Raw genomic sequence first — 17,272 nt, forward strand, 5'->3', positions numbered from 1 at the left:
GGCTGTGTTTACCAAAGATGATCATAAAACTTTTTGTACGTGATACGCACATTTATTTAAAAGGCTTTTGAAATGCCATAGGTGGTTAAAGAGCTTCAGCGAAGGAAGAAACAACCTTACATAAAGGGCAGGTTGTAATTTCCATAAAATTAGCACAAGAAGAAAGCACAAAAGTGTTATTGATGTGCAAATAACACCAAAATTTTGCGGCTTTTTGAAAAAGACTGTGCGCTGAGCAGCACAGGACAGTGTTGCAATGCTTCATGCCTATGCAAGATTGTCCCGCCATGTCATTGCACATTCAGCCACACAAGTCTGCTTTGTCATTATGCTTTTTCCTAGTAGTCATGCATGAAGATTTATAAATTGGGACTTCATGATGATGTGTCAATTGAAATACCTTTTGTGGCATTCTGTTGCCCAGCCACTCTGCATGGCCCATACATTCTTGCAGCTTATGCCCATTGTAAGCCATACTCGAAAGCTCCATATGTACATGATATGGCCACACACTCTATATGAACTGCTATTATTGCTGATCATTGTGTATTTTTCTCTCGTAAAACTGAACACTTACTGTGCAGTAATTAGCTGGTAGCACCCCCCTCCGGCAGGTTAAAGGGGGAGCATCCAGAATTAGCCAGCATAAAAAGACGACGGGAATAAGGAGGCACGGTTTGTGTAGTCCACATGAGGCTGGCAGATAGGTTCTGGCGAGCACACAAGTTAGACATCTTGTCCTGGTGTGCCATTCCTACACGCCTTTGCATTCTTTTTTTTTTTTGACTCGGTGAAGCCGTTGTAGTGCAAATAAAACAAGCACAAAGAACAGAAGACCAGATACCACGGTCTGGTGTTTGACTATTGCGACGATATCCGGTGTTCACTGTGGCCATTAACCCCCCCCCCCCCCCCCATCAAGCTGTAACCACGGCTTTTTTGCCTGCTCTTCCTTGCAAATCCGTGTTTCAAAGGTAATTGAAATAGTTTCAGTTCACTTTCATTCAATTATTGCAGCTGACTCATGAAATGGTGGTTGACAAGACTAGGAGAGTGCTTGCTGCATTCACCGGCCACCAAGATCTTTCGGCTGCTTGAGATTGCCCTCGAGTGCTTTGCGTTTGCCTTGAAAAAAGTTGGTGAGTGTTTTATTCAGGCCTTTGCTTCTTGTACTTTGAGTACTGACACAGACAAAACTGTTCATCGCACAACTTGTGTACGTTGAAACTGGTTCTAGTTATTCTTAATAATGACAATAATAATGTTATTTATGCAGTAAGTTGTACATTCAGTAAGTTTTGTGCCGCTTATATGCACTGTTGGGTTTGTATGTGGCACTGGCAGCCATTTTATGCACCAACGCAAGTGTAAACACTTTAAACACGGTTATTACATTTTATCTCTGTTACCTGGCGTATTAGCTGATAATTATTGAACAGAATGAAAAATGCAGCTTGGAGTAACTGCAAACATTTGAGCCACATAAGCACCTTGCACAGCTACTGAAAATGCTTCATAACATATAATTTCCTTTACGCAAACTTACCTGAGCAGTTTGTCAAAGTAACCAAAAACATAAACCTTTAATTATTACAATAATCTAATTGCTCCATGTAGCAGAATATTATACGTACAGTGGCAACCAACAAGTACTGGGTGCAAACATTTTAGTAATTGTGCAGGCTTGGCGCATACTTCTCGGTTTTCTTACTTGACCGTCTTGTTCAGTGGCCATATCGCAAGTCCAGACATCAGTTTGATGCCTTGGAGTTGAAGCATCTGGAAAGAAGAATGTTTGAAATGTGCTGACCATAATTGAGACATTTCTTATAGGACCTATGATACAAAATTGGTTATTATGTACGAAGTGCATTAGAAAAATGTTCGGGAAGATACAGTATCTCCAAGTGCTTTGTGCTGCTTTTAATGTGATGGCCATATGGAGCAATCTGTTTTCTTTTTTTTTATTGTCATTACAATGCGGTAGGTGAGAAAGGTTTCTGAAATCATGGATGTGCATTCCGATACAGTGCAAGCAAAAAGAAAATTTTTTTATTCTTATAACGTACATTTTTCTAGGTACGTTAGTCATATGCACTGATGTCTTTGCGATAATATTCCTAAAATATACAAAATCTTTTTCTCCATCAATTCATTACTTGCGCTCAAATTGTTGAAGCTACAGTAAATGTGTTGACAATTATTATAATCTGACAGTATTAATTGGCATTTCACAGGGATAGGAACTAGAAGGATAACTACCTACATTTACAGATGTTGATCCTTTGCACGGTAGGATAGCTCAGCATAAATACCTTTTATCATGTATTTTTTAATCAAGTGGAGTCGCCCAGTGAGGATTGGTCTGATGTGTTTGCATGTGTGTTGACTGTGAACATGTAATTTTCTCAACTAGCTCTTTTATCGCATATTTTATTGGCAGACCTTGTGCGAGCAGATCCTGCAAGGTTGAAAAGTTATCTGGACAACCTGGCGCCAGTCCTTCAAAATCCATATTTGTCAGGCCGTGTAAGTAGGCCAGAGCATTGTAATCTTTCCTTGTGTAAAGTAGTGCAGTTAAGTTCACCTATACCTATACCAGTCGTAATGAAGCAAATTAGGCTGTTATTATTGTGCCTGTAAACAGCTTATGCCCTTGTTAACTTGTTAAAGTGACACTAAACAGAAAAGTTAGTTCAGCTATATTAGTAGGTTATCTTTCAAGAATGTCACAAAAGCCACTTTCTCCATGTAAAATGACTTGATAATCCAGAAGAGACCCAAAGACGAAACAGGTGGCAATGCCACCTTTAAAGAGATACTGACACAAAATCTGAAAGTTATATGAAAATGCAGAAAGTGATTCCTCAGTGTGTGATTACGCCGAAAAGAAGTAGTCACTTAGCTCATTTTTAGCCGATGGCTTTATTTTTGGCATTTTTGTGAGCGCGTGCCTCGCCACCCGACCCGCGGGAGTTGGAAGGCGTGATGTCACGACACCCTCATCGGATTGCCAGCTGGCCCGGCTGCGGTCATTAGAAGTACGCTTACACTGCCATCGCGAGCATGGATTCGAGTTCTGGTGCGTCTACCAGCGATGAGTACACATCTGAAGACGAGGACCATTCTGACTTCGCAAGAAATATTACCGTTTACGGTTACGAGCCTTCCGCGTCAAGCGACGAAGAAGAGCAGGCGGCCGTGGAAGTGCCGGTCAGGTTTTTGCGAACCGTAGCGCGAAGATTTCGCTCTGCACCGGACACTTATGCAAGAATTATTGTTAATTTCCTGGTGTAAATTTTCGGCAGTGGCGTAATCGTGTTGCTGCCAAAGATTTACACCATCAGCGAAGTAGAATACACTTGGTTGCTGCAATATTAGCTGTTTTTGTCTGTTTGTGCTCTGCGCCACCAGGTGGCAGCACCATACAGGCCGCTCACATTTACGGTTCCGCCCGAACGCTCTAACGCCCGCATTTACCCAACTACCGGACAAGCTAAAGCTCGCTAATAGGCAGGTGTCCAAAGTTTATGCACCTTCTCGTGTCTGGGAAACGTGTGCGACGGCGTGTCATGACCGGCGATGCTGTTATAACAGCAATGTCTGGGCATTTCCTTCCGTCGCGACGAACGCGTCAATACTGAGTGACGACCGCGGGAAGCCTCATGTATGACACATCAACTGCGTGGAGCGCCGACGGGGATAGTGTTTCAGACGGACCACGTGCGAAGATCGCCGAAAGGGGTTAAACAAACGCTGCAAGGGACCGACACCCCTGGAAACACTGCGACGGCTGTGGCCGACCTTGGCTGTGGGTGGGTGTTATGACGTCAAATTTCTGCTTCTGCCGGCGGCTGCTTGGAGGCAAGGTGCAACAGAAAATTGCAAAAAAAAAAGATATTGTTCTTTTTTTCAAAGCAACTTGTTGTATTCGTCATTTTCAACGGTTCAACTTTTGTTCCGGCGCAAAAAACTACCCGCCAACTTTTGTGTCCGTATCCCTTTACGTTCCCGCACCAGCTTGGCTGCAATGTTATAAATTTTGATGGCACCTGCTCGGGCCTGGTTAATTTTCAACTAATTTTCAATCGAATTTTCAATTGATTTTCAAATGAATTTTCAATCGCGGGCACTTTGCAGTAAGTAAGTAGGTTCCTGTCTCGCCTGATTTCATAGAAAGAAAATTGACTCCGTAACTGCTGTGACAAGTTTCAAAAAATTTTTTTTCGGCTGCAGGATTTGTTTTAGACCTGCACATTTCGCACCAATATTTTCGAAAAAATTATTATACAGTCGACTTACATTAATTCGACGCTGACGGGACCAACAAAATTGATTGAATTATCCGTTGGGCCGAATTAAGGAGGATGCAGAAAAAATGCCGAAACCAATTGTTAGCAGATTTTTTCCAGATTATAACACGCTCTGGATCAAATGCACGGCCGCTTTTTGTGCATCGAAAGTAAGCAACTAATGTAAAAATGACACTAAAGCTCTTGAACAAAGAACAATCCTAATGCGCACCCGATATTTTAGCAAGAAAAATGGGCAAAGTTCTAATGTGTGCTGCGCAATGGTGGCTGGTTTTCTTAAGGCAGCTTTGCTGCAGTGTTTTTAAAGTCGGCTTTGCACAGTCAGCTATGCGGCGAAGCATATAAACGTCGCGAATACGGTTTTAGATTTTGTAGCCATTGTACCGTGGAGGCCAATTTTGGCCCAATTTCTTCTTTAAAGAAAGGCACTCGCTAGAATCAGTGAAATACCATCATCCTACATTGTGAGGTACCGTTATTGCTTGAAAATCTTCCTAAGGCAAGCCAAAATATGGGCCACATAATGGGGCAGCGTAAAAAACATGGACGAAGAAAGGTATGTACACAAGACGGGCGCAATCCTGTGCACATAACCTGTCCTGTGTACATACCTTTCTTCGTCCGTGTTTTTCGTGCTGCCCCTTTGTGTGTTCTAGAATGCACAACTAGGCCAAACAAGAGCTTTACTGCAAAAATAGCCGTTGTTGATGGGAAACTTGACCTGTGTTCAACGCATTCAGTGTCCCCTAAACTCCGCTAAGACAGAAGCTGCCACTAGAAGGGTCGCTGTTGGGCTCACCTTAATGGTGAGGTACATGTGTGCATACTGACCAGTCGAGTTTGAATTACCTAACGAGGCTAATTTTTGGATCAAAATAACGAAAGAAAGTTTGGGCCCATAGAAATGCACGGGCGCCGGCTGGGACCTTCAGTCGGGATCGAATTAACTGGAGTTGAATTAATGGAGGTCTACTGTACCTAGAATGCCTATTTCATTTTTACCGGTCTTGTTAAAAAAATTAGAAAAAGTCATTGTGTATAATTTATTTTTTAAAATTACAACTGCACATATACACACATGGGGCTAACATGGGCGGCAGAAACTTGGATGTTAACAAAGAAGCTCGAGAACAAGTTAAGGACCGGACAAAGAGCAATGGAACGAAAAATGTTAGGCCTAACGTTAAGAGACAGGAAGAAAGCGGTGTGGATCAGAGAGCAAACGGGGATAGCCGATATTCTAATTGACATTAAGAGAAAAAAAATGGAGCTGGGCAAGCAATGTAATGCTTAGGATGGATAACCGGTGGACCTTTAGAGTTACAGAATGGATACCAAGAGAAGGGAAGCGCAGTCAAGGGTGGCAGAAAACTAGGTGGGGTGATGAAGTTAGGAAATTTGCAGGGGCAAGTTGGAATCAGCTAGCGCAAGACAGGGGTAATTGGAGATCGCAGGGAGAGGCCTTTGTCCTGCAGTGGACATAAATATAGGCTGATGATGATGATATACACATGTGAAAATCGCGGAAAGTTCACAACGAGTTAACTTATCATTGGCAACAGAAGATGCTCATTGTGATGACAGGTTGCCTCGTCGTCGGCAGTTAAAGACTCCGATGGTGGAATTGAACCTCTGATGGCAGGCGTAGCAGCCTGATGCTCTAGCAATTAGGCCACGATTGCATGCATGTTTCTCTCGTGCCAACACCAACTACTAGCTGTATGAGATGACTGGGGCACCTTCACATCACATAGCACTGTGCTTGTGCTAGCTTCAATTTGTCCACATACCACTCTCTTTCCCTGGCATCACAAGCAGGAGCGTGTTGATATCTTCCATTATAGCCCTTTGGGAGATAACGCTTTGACATGCTTTGTTTGACAGACTGCACTGCCTTCGGTATCCACCGAGGTTGTAACGTTTCTTCCCAGATAAAAAAGAAGAAACTGTCCTAACGCTGTCGCCATCTTACTACCGTTGTCATCTTGGTTCTGTAGCCACACAAAGGCTTGCAATCAAACACAACTGCTTGTTTTATACGAACACGGCCATTCCGGCAACTCTTTCAAGAAGCCGAAATGGTGCTGGATAGCCAGCTATTTCCAAATGCTTCACTAACATCAATTCCCACAGTGCATGACATCTGCATATATTTTTTTGCTTTAATAGAGATGGGAGACATTGTATTCTAAATAAACCATATAATGACCTTGGCAAGCTTAAAAATCTTGTATTGTGCTGCAAGGGCCCGAATATGAGAAAAATGCTTTCCAATTCATATCGTCACACTGACATATCGGTGCTTAGGGTTGCAAACTCCCGAGTAGACCTACTCGGGATGGTGTGGAGGGAAGGGTTTTGGGGGGTGGCCGTAGTGATAATCAACTCTGTCAGTGCAGGTATTCACCGGTCTGTACTTGCAACAAAGTTCCACAAATGTTTTAGAGCACCGCTCTCAGGTGGCCATTCCTGCGGTGAGCATCGGTGTCAGTGTAACTGAGCGAACGAGCGTAGTAAAAGATGAAAGAGCGAACGTGGAGAGCGCAGCGGGGGATGAGAGATGTGAGAGGAGAGTGGAAAGCGGAGGAGGAGGGTATGGTGAATGCGTGAGAAGAAAAGTGGAGTGGGGCGGCGATGATAGCTACGAGATGGTGCCAGAGTAGCGCGCATTGTCCAGGAGGTCCGTCTGTAGCGGCTGCTGTGAATCGCACCCACACGTCACCCACGCGCTACTTCTCGCAATCTCCCAATTAGCGAGGCAGTTGCGCCACACTTTTTTTTTCAAGGTTCATTTTATTTCTCCAAGAGAAAAGGGCCCGGGACAAAAAGCTGCCTTGAAGCAGCTTGACGGGGTCCGGGGCCCATTTACAAAATGGCAGCAGTGAAGGGAAAAAATACAGTTTCACATACATCATGGGTCAAGGAACCGTACACAATACAGAATTACAATTAAACTAAATGCAAGACAAAAGTAAAATTCAAATATACAATGCACTGATAGCAAAAAAAAAAAAAAACAGTGGTATAGCAGAAACAGAATGTTAAAAACATGATTGCAATTCCACACTGCGATATAGTAGTACATCATGTTCAAACAAAATACATAGCAGTATTTTCCTTTTATACAGCGGGAAAAAATATTTTAAGAATACCCTAGTTTGGGTTTGAGCCCACTACATGCTCAAAAAATTGCTGAACAAATGTTTTTTTGTTTAGGTTCATATTTTCTGTGTACCATTTGTTTGTGTTAAGGGTGTTCAGAACCACGGAATGCAACATGCTTCTCTCCATTTGCAACGTGCCGCATGAGACAGATTGTCCGCGCCAGCCAATATACCGTGAAATGAAAACATGTATACAGGTGCGCTGAAATTTCGCATTAGTGAGTATCGTAATCGTTGGTTAATTTTTTCGTCCCGCCATGTCACTAACACGACTACCAATCGAGTTAGAGGCACTGTGAACAGTTAGGACCCAGAACTAGGACCACAACAAAAACGAAACCACCTTTATTTTTGTGACAACGCAACAGAAGACAAAAGAGAAGGATGTGCATAATACAGAGGCTGTGGGTTTGGCTTCTCCCCCCAGCAGCAAGTTATGTGTTTGTGTGCGTGTTCTTCTTCAATAGTGTCATGTGATTCCATGTATGTTCCGTTACCAAGTATGCCCATACCAACTCACCCTATCTACAAATTAAGCATATTTTATCACCCACTTTCATTTCCCTTGAGCCTTTACCTTATCACTTCTACATTCCAATTAAGTCTACCAGTGACCTCCACTATGCTTTTGTTGGCTTCATTATCTGTTTGCTTCATATGGTTGTGACTCGACAAAAATCGGGCCCCTTGGTTCCCGGACTCCCCCCTCCCTTCAACCGAGCTGTTAGGTAATACAGTATAGACCACTTATAATGTAACCGTTTATAGTGCAGAACTGGCTACCACGCGGCCTTTTCTGACTCCCTTTTACCCTTCCATAGGACTCCATGTTGTTGTGTCTGGCGGTCCTTCGGGACAAAGGAGGCCTCATCGACATACGGGGAAGGTATCAAGTGCTCTTCACGCTTGTCGGTTCTCGCGGCCGCACATCGGCACATCGGTTAATTCGGACTACTTTTGGAGCTCAGGTGAGCGAGGAGCGCCGCAAATGCGCGTCGCAAAAGAGCAAGAACGGCGCCAGCGCTCAACCGAAACGAAGCGGTGGAGTCCGCTGCCCGCATCGCGTACGTGAATGACAGCAACTCCGGAACGCTTCAAGCCTATTTGTGTCTTTAAAGCCTGTATTCTTGCGTTTACCATTGCACATAACACTGCGTTGGCCGCGGGCTTTCGTAACTGTGTAGTCGTCATCCACGATCGCGTCGATAGTGGCCGCGGCTTTCTCCGCAGCGGTTGTGGCGAACAGTAGTTTCATTTTTACTCGGTACGCGTGTTGGCCACGTGCCTAAAGAACTGCGTAGTCGTCATCGATGATCGCATAGATAGCGACCGCGGTTTCGACTGCAGGTGTCGCAGAGAACGGTAGTTAATTCGTCCAGACTCGGTGCGTGTGTCGGGCGCGTGCCTTCAGCACCGCAATGTCGCCATTCATAATCGCTTCGGTGGCGGTCACGGTTTTTTTCTACAGCGGTTGCGGCAAACAGTTGTTTCGTTTTGACTCGGTGCAAAGCTGTCGAGCTCAAAGAGCGCCGGCTACATCGCGATTATGTTTTTGCCAGCTCACTGGCGAAAACGTAATTGCGATGTGCGCACGATAATACAAAGCGTGTCTACATGCTTGGTCTACATGTTTTGCATATGTGCAGGGCTTGAAAATCGTTGTTTTGGTTATAGTGTGGTACCGCTTATAGTGCAGATATTCGCGACTCTGCCGACTTGCGTTATTATCGGTCTACACTGTAACACAGAAAATCTGGTTTATTGATTGTTATAGTGTAGAAAAAGCAACAGTCGCAATATTTGGCTTCCCTGACTGTGTCAAGTCGGGACTAGGGACTTTTAATCAAACGTAGAGACTGTCCCGCTAAGTTTGGGATGGTTGGCAACCCTATCGGTGCTGTCATTCTGGTGCGACATTTTAAAACGTGGAAGTGTGGCCTTCCCTTTGTCTTCAAGTAAATAAGCTCTTACCATAAAATTAAGAGATAAGTGCTTTGAAAGAATAATTTGTCAGCCAAAAGTGATTTTGTGTTTTGTTTAGTGTCCCTTTAACAAATCTGTGTCGGAAGCAGTTGAAAACGATGTGGCGCTGTCTCTTATAAGCTGCATTTTATACGAGAGTCAGAAAAGAAGATAGTGTTAATTTTCAATTTCCTTAATTCTATTCTGTCTGTAGAATCCGGTGACAAACCTAATGACTAGTTCTTCTGCCTCATGTTTATTGTGATTGGATGTACACAACAGATCATAATTTAAAAGATGGCCAGGTTATTTGGCAAGTGAATCTTGTCACTGAAGTATACTTTGCATATTTAAGCACCAATCTGTAGATGTTTATTTTAACTTATGTTGGTCTATGATGTGTAATCTTTTTTATTTTTTCGCTTACCTTACCTGCATGTTACCTGCATTTTTGCAGGTGTTGAATCGAGTCCTTGTGATATCCCTGACGCTGGCGTGCTTCATGTTCTCGAGTGTGGGCCAGGGTTTCGACTGGAGAGCGTGTACCGCCCTCTGCTTCTTTGGCGAACCTTTGCAGCGTCAGCTCGTATCGACAAAGCCGCGGTTTGTGGAAGCTGCGCTAGACGCTTTCAGTGGCGTCGCGGATGATGTTGGTATGCTACCTCATTTGGTTCAAACGGGCAGTAGTAAAGAGAAACTAATGAGAAAAATGAACATGAGTGGCGTTACTACCCTTCTACAATGCCTAAAGAAGCCACTGTTACCGTTGAAAGAGGCTTGGTAAGCCCGAAAAGAAAAAAAGAAAACGAAAGAAGGTGTGACAATGCCTACCTGAGGCTCCCACACTGTGACATTATGGATTTTAACAGCTGCTCAGGCCAAGCTAAATGTTTTATACAGTCGACTCCCGTTATATGGGCCCTGAACCACTTTTTATCGAAGTGGAGAAAGACATTTGATGTGAAAATAGGCTATTTCAGAAATACTGCGCCGTAAAAAGTACTTCAGTGCGTTCAGCAGAAGCGAAGTTATTGGCAATCAAACACGGCCTCCGTTGTGCTCCCCTTTCCTTCTTCAATGCCTTGCACTGTGAAGGCTACGGTGGAGTGGGGCTGGGCCACAATGCTCCACCTTCAAAACGTCACTGTGGTGCGCAGTTAAAATTTCATTATTGTAGACGCCACGACTTCCGATTTTGGTGCCTACGACGCGCTAAACGTAAGCCAAATGCGGTTGTCCTCAGCGAGCTGTAGTGCGTTTAGCCATTGGACTCGTGGCGGCACCCTGTGGGGGCTGCAGCATAAGCGACCGCAGCAACCAATAGCAGCTGCGTATTTGGATGTGCTTTATTACGTAATAAAGCACACGGAAGAGTGTGAGGATCATGGCCTCTGTTGAAACGAGATCGCTTAGAGAAAGGTGACTTCGTGCTCCACTTACGAGCTCCACGCACCACGTACGACACCAAAACTTGGCTGAGATGTTCACAGTAGCGTATGCTACCCAAGACTATGTTATTTCACCAAGCCTGAGGGGTGGTTCAGGACCCCTTTAATTTGGCCCTGATGTAACGATGAAATTGATCGATTTATCCGGTGGGTCGTATTAAACAAGATCCAGAAAAAAAAACTGAAACACACAGCTGATTTATTGGCGCCTGAATCAAATGTGCGCACACTCTACATGGGCCCAAAGTAGAAAATGAATGTAGAAATGAGATTAAAGCTCCTTCACAAAGTAGAAATCTAATGCACACGCCTGTGTACCGGGATATGCAAGAAATGCCTGTGTACCGTGCATTGCACACACATTAAATAAACCCAGGTGGTCAAAGTTAGTCTTGAGTCCTCCACTACGGTGTGCCTCATAATCAGATTGTGGTTTTGGCACGTAAAACCCTAGAGTTTGATTATAACAGCATGCCACCATTGTTTGTGCTCGCACAACTGAAATTTGAAAATAGAATAACAGACATTTAAGTTTTTCATCTGTACCTCTGATTGTCAACAGAAAGGTTCAATCTGGGAGAGGGCACTTCCGGGTTGTCCTGTCTTGCGGATTGGCTCCAGCATTGTGGATTGGCCAGATTTGTGTGGGACAACCTGCGACACAGCGACGGCAGAGTACGGGCGTCTGCAGTGGCTGCGATTGGACAGCTGTTCACCCAAGAATGGCTGTGGACTCACTTTTGCAGCCACCTGTCTCTCAAAGAGGTGAGAGTGAAAGACAGCTTTCTTAGCTGGGTGCATTGCCCATACATCAGATAAGTGCATGGGCAACACCCCAAAGCAAGAACTGAGGAGCATATTATACTTGCGCTATTTGGTCATGTGTCAGCCGTGTGTGATGACGATGACATGCTTCAGTTGGAACAAATAGTTATTTATTCAAATGAAATAGTAGAACTTAGCGAGCCATGTGCTTCGGCTCGGCGCGTTCCTCACGAAAAGTTCCGCTGATGTAGTGAACTTTCTTGAAGGCAACAATGATATTGGTTTCGCGTTTTCTGTCGACGTGGAAGGTCTCTTTTACGCGGTGCCCCATAGTGAACTGTTTCTCGCTGTTAAAGAATGCATTGATGAAAATGGTGCGGTTGCGTTCCAAAATGGCGCCGGCATGTCTGTAGAAAACCTTCTAGCCCTTTTGGAATTTTACCTCCAGTACACTTTTATCAAATTTGGCGACCAGATTTATCTTCAAAAGAAAGGCATCTGTATTGGTTCTTGTATCGCGCCTGTGTTGTGTCATATCTTTTTATCAACCATCGATCGCTCTTTACACGATCGTTTTAATTCTTATTACAGTGACAAGGTCCTTAAAGTTTTTCGTTATGTGGACGACTACTTAGTTCTGTTTAACAAGTGCTCATCCTCGTATGAGCATGCGCTGAAGTGTGTTCTAGAAGATTTTAGAAATCATGGAAAAGGGCTAACCTTCACCTTTGAACGTCCAGACGAAAGTAAGCTTCAGTTTTTAGATTTGCGATTGACGTTCAACGAAAGGCATGTTTGCTGGGCGTACTCTCCGCGTGCACAAAAAGAGCTCCTTCCGTACAATTCAGCTCACTCAAAAACGGTAAAGAGAGGCATCGCAACTCTCTGTTTAGATTCAGCACTTCGGAAGTCGTGCATTCACAAGGTGCAGGATAGTTTTAACCTTCAATTGGGGAGGCTGTTTTCAGCCGGCTTCCCTGGTTCGGTCATCTTGTCTGTGGCTGAGACGCTTCTTAAGAAGATAAAGCACCGTTGCAACCCAGATGCCGCGAAGACCCTGGTGGGCTTCCAGAGGCCAGAAGTGGTGCCGTACATACACAAGGTCACGCATAGCCTGAAAAAAGTTGCTAGCCGGTTCAACGTGCCGTTGGCTTTCTCGGTCCCCCAGAAGCTCGCTCAGCTTAGCCGTCGCACCACCTGTGCCGAGGAAAAGGGAGGCTGTAAAAAGAACCATGAACGACGTTTCGTTCAGTGTGCCAACAACGTTGTGTACGAGATTCCCCTGACCTACGGCAAAGTATATATCGGCCAGACGGGGCGCTGCCTCAATGACCGGCTCAGGGAACACGCAAGAAATCTAATTAACAAGGAGAGAAGTCATCTTGTCGACCACTGCATGAACTGCCCGAATTGTGAACCACGTTTTCGATGTGCAAAAATTGTAGGCAGAAGCAGACAAAAAACGGCGCGTGAAACGTTGGAAGCATTTTTAATCAGAAAGGCAGGTGAAGAGTGTGTCAGCAGCACTTATATTGCACTGTATAAAGCTGAAATTGATTTTCTTTCGCGATATGTTTGATGTTTCCGGGGGGTTGTTGTGACGATGCGCCTGCGCAGCCTGTTGGTATATATAGCTGGAGATCGGCCTTCAATAAATCAGTTGTCAGTTTGCGCCTGTGCTCGTCTGGTCTTATCTTGTGTTGTGTGGTGTTGCGCTTTTAACAATGGTTCCTATGACTGTCGCGCAAGCGGCACCAATAACAATGTTCACTTGAGTCACACCAGTAGGCTTGCATGAGTTGCCAAATAGACCACCCAATACGCAGTCCACGTCCGTAGCAACTTCAAAGTTGGGGTTTTGTGCAAACTGTTCATTAATAAGCGTTACTGCTGAGCCTGTGTCCCAGAGTGCATGTGACGCGATGCCATTTACATTGGCTTGCAGCAGTATGATTCTGCGCCCACCAGTGTCTGGGATGGCGACACTGTTGATGCCTTGTGTTGGGCTTTTCGCATGACGTCGTCGCGCTGCTGCTTTTTCGTCTTCCGTAGGCATGTCTGGATCGGGGCAGTTTATCGCTCTGTGTCCCTCCTTCTTTCTGCAACGGGCACATGTGTCGGCCGGTAGACGTGTGTATTTCAGCGCCGTAATGTTCGCAGAGTCGGTTGTATTGCTTTCGGTCGGCTTCAGAGTTTTGCTGAGTGTCAGTTCAGTCCAATATCGCGCCGGTTTAATTGTTGGACGTAATGCAAGAACTGGCTGATAGTTCCACGTCAGGAGATCGTGAAAAGCTGCCAACATTGGCTTCGCATTTGCTGAACGCACTCCCTGTACGAGCCAGTCGACCACATCGTCGTCGGACAGTTTGTATGAACCACGTCTGATGCGCTGGAGGCGTGCGTACATGTAGTCTGTCATGCTTTCGTTTTCTCGCTTTACTCTTGTGTCAACGTAAGCAACCCATCGGCAAAATAGTAGTGGCTTGTCGAACTCCGTTTTAAGCGCCGTCATCCATGATGTCCACTCATTGTACTGGTTACCTGTCGTTTGGTGCCAAGCGGCTGCACGGCCCCTAAGTCATGATATGCCTGCGTTTAGCGTCGCTGCTTCCATCCATGCGCAACGATCGCGCATTCATTCCACCGCGGTTTTCCACTGTTCAAAATTGTCTGACTCGGTTCCCGAGTACGTCGGCAAAGTTGTTGTCGTTATTTGCAGTGGAACGAGTGTACCACTGTCGTTTGGCGCGCTGGATGGTGTTCCCAATTGTCTTTCGAGAAGTTGTGCCATCATTTGTAGCATTGTATTGAGCATCACGAGCTTCGTCGTTTCGCTCGAGTTCGGCATAGTTCTGTTTTCGTCGTGGTTCATCCGCATCACCAAGCGAGTTGTAAAAGGATTGTCTTCGAAGTTACCTTGTGGCATCGTAAGCTGCAGATCGTTGGTGCCGGAGCCTGCTTCGTCCGTGATCAGCGTAGAGTTTTTCACTTCGGTATGATCGTTTTCCATGCTGGTCATCGTTGCTGGCTGCACTCACTGCGGCTCGCCTCAGTGGGGACAGCCTCGCCTTCTCGCTTCGTCTTCAGTTTCCTGTCCGCCTCAGGTTCGTTTTTGGAGTCCTCGTCGCCATGTCAACCGTGTGTGATGACGATGACATGCTTCAGTTGGAACAAATGGTTATTTATTCAAATGAAATAGTAGAACTTAGCGAGCCATGTGCTTTGGCTCGGCGCGTTCCTCCCGAATCTCCCTGCGCCCCCTCGTGTCCGCTCTCACAAGCCAGCATTAAAGGGCCCCTAAACCACATCAGATATTTTTTGAACATTTCAAGTAAACACACGCATCAAGTTCAGAATTCCGTCGCGATCAACAATACCAAACGCCGCAGTGTTACGTGCCGCGGGCACTCCACAAAATAAAAAGAACAATGCCGTCCTCCTCTCGTGGCCTTTCCGGTATCCCCAGCGGTCGTCACGATGTCAGCAGGGTGAATCTGGTGATGTCAACGTCGGGGACGATGCCCATTGGTTGAACATGAACCTACGACTTCCGGTTTGTCTGCTAGCAGGTACGCGCGCTCCCTGCTCTTCCTTGTCGTGTTGCTTGCTTGTGCGCTTTTGCGAATCGGTATAGTTACAGACCACAACGCAAGTGCCAAATCGCTCGTGTTCCAACACAGTCATGCTTAGCGGTCTGATTAGCTGCGCGAACAGAGCGCGACAGTGTTGGCCTTTCTAGACAAGTGCACAACACAGGGTCTATAGCGGCACGCTTCGCATTAACACGGGCTGGCACCGCAGCAACAGCGGGTAGCCGAGAAGCCCTAAGTCCACGTCCCCGTTACCGGCACGGTAACTCGCCGCATGCCGTTTGCCATTCACGGGCCGCTGTTAGACGGTCTCGCAAACGGCGAGATTTCCTTGCCGTAAAGAGGATGAGACCGGGACCCATTTGTGCGGTAGCCTCACCGCCACCGCCGCCGATCGCTTGACGGTGCCAATATCGTTGCTAGGCCTTTTCCGGCTCACTTAATTAAAGCTAAAACGGACGGCGCTTCGGAATGAATTACCGTCGCTCACAAGCCGCAATATTTTCTTACCTTTGTTATCGCTCTTCGCAATAATTCTACACGTAGAAGAAAACATGCTTATATTAGCGGCGCCGTCGACAGCCGAGCCGGTCGTCTCCCGTCGGTAGCCGTGCACGGCTGCAGCTGAGCTCGACAAGCATCAGAGCTTTAGAGTTCATTTTTAACGTTTGACAGTGGATATTGTTCTTCATAAAATGCACAATTTATGCATCGCTTTATCTAGGAAAAATTATTTCGCTTGGAACAGAAGCTGCAGCCGATGTTTTCGTCGCCAGTGGCGGAGGCGCGCAGCTTCGCAGTCGTCGATTGGCCTGTTGATAATGCTGCGGGCGGTGCGCCGGCCGAACTACCGTCTACTTTGGACACCTCTCGCACGGCCGACGTTCTAGGGCATGGGAGGCCGGTTCGCCGTCGGTATATTTGCCACTAGTGTGGACGTGCCTTAACCGGAAGTGTGAGGTGTTTTGAGAAGTGCGTTGGCGATGACGTATGTCACGTGACATTTGGAGCAGCACTCAGCGAGGAGGAGAGACCAGCCGACGAGGAGAGTAGCGAAGGAAAGAGCGAAATGAGCGAGGGTCGTTTTTCGATAATCAAACGTGTGTAACTCCGCTATTACGGCACCATTTCGAAAAAAATTCTCGCGGCTACGTGTTCATTGTATACTCGTGCACAACTGCAACACCATAACTAAATTTCGACCTCTGGGTAGTTTAGGGGCCCTTTAAATGGGTTCCTTAATGCCAGGTGGCGCTAGCTGTCCATAGTTGACGCGGTCCCCAACACGTCACAAAAGCTTGCAATTAAAATTAGCTTTAACCTTACCTGGCATTTCCACTGAACAACTCTGAGACACTGACTGCATGGTTTACTAATTAGCTGCAACACAGTACTTGATGCAGCTGTTTTTTTTATATGCATTCGGACCTTGATTTGCGAAGTTGTTGTATTCAGCAAACTTCATTGTATAAGATAATTAATTAGATTGAGATTTTCATGCTTTGCCAGTAAGCGTTCTGTATGTTGATACCATCCCTTTGGCTAATAATACATTTGACTTCTGTTGCATTCAATATAAAATTACAATGAGCAGCAGTGTAGACGATTTCTCTAGAAATTCAGGCAGTACTTGCACAGTTGCTACGCTCAAACTAATTTTGTTATGCATGGAAGCAGTACTTAATAACAAATGGGTGCATGTTATTTAGCTAGATGATAAAAGGTTGCTGCTGCAATTCGAGTGCGAGGCTACCAGTGCGCATGATGTGTCAAGTTTTACCTTGAATCTCAAATGTCATCTCCATAGACAAGGCAAATTGGTTATCGTATTTAACTGCATGGAGCATTCTTTGCACTTCAACTTGTTCCAATGCATGAGAACTGCATTGAATAGAAAGAAAATGTACACTCTTGAGCAAAAGTATATGGACCAGAGGATCGCCAAAGAAACTGCGTAATTAACAAGCATAAGCTGGAATTGACAAGTACACTGAAAAGTTCGCAATGCCAAGTTTGGACTGCAGTCCTCA

At 45.5% G+C, this 17,272-nt stretch overlaps 1 protein-coding gene across 7 annotated transcripts in view; it reads left to right on the top strand.

The window, feature by feature from the left end:
* LOC119452769 (uncharacterized) overlaps window positions 1–17,272 on the top strand; it is a 92,100-nt gene that overhangs the window by 71,806 nt on the left and 3,022 nt on the right. The window contains exons 8-11 of one of the 7 annotated variants that reach the window (XM_049667384.1): window positions 1,082–1,139; window positions 2,444–2,529; window positions 9,897–10,092; window positions 11,450–11,652. The exons of 3 other annotated variants lie outside the window; for them this stretch is intronic. In XM_049667384.1, the coding sequence (XP_049523341.1) occupies window positions 1,082–1,139; window positions 2,444–2,529; window positions 9,897–10,092; window positions 11,450–11,652 (543 nt within the window). The remainder of the gene's footprint in view (window positions 1–1,081; window positions 1,140–2,443; window positions 2,530–9,896; window positions 10,093–11,449; window positions 11,653–17,272) is intronic. 3 more of the 7 variants (XM_049667383.1, XM_049667385.1, XM_037714716.2) reach the window with 3 other exon arrangements.

This window comes from Dermacentor silvarum, chromosome 5 (genome assembly GCF_013339745.2).
Source record: "Dermacentor silvarum isolate Dsil-2018 chromosome 5, BIME_Dsil_1.4, whole genome shotgun sequence".
Lineage (NCBI taxonomy): Eukaryota > Metazoa > Arthropoda > Arachnida > Ixodida > Ixodidae > Dermacentor > Dermacentor silvarum.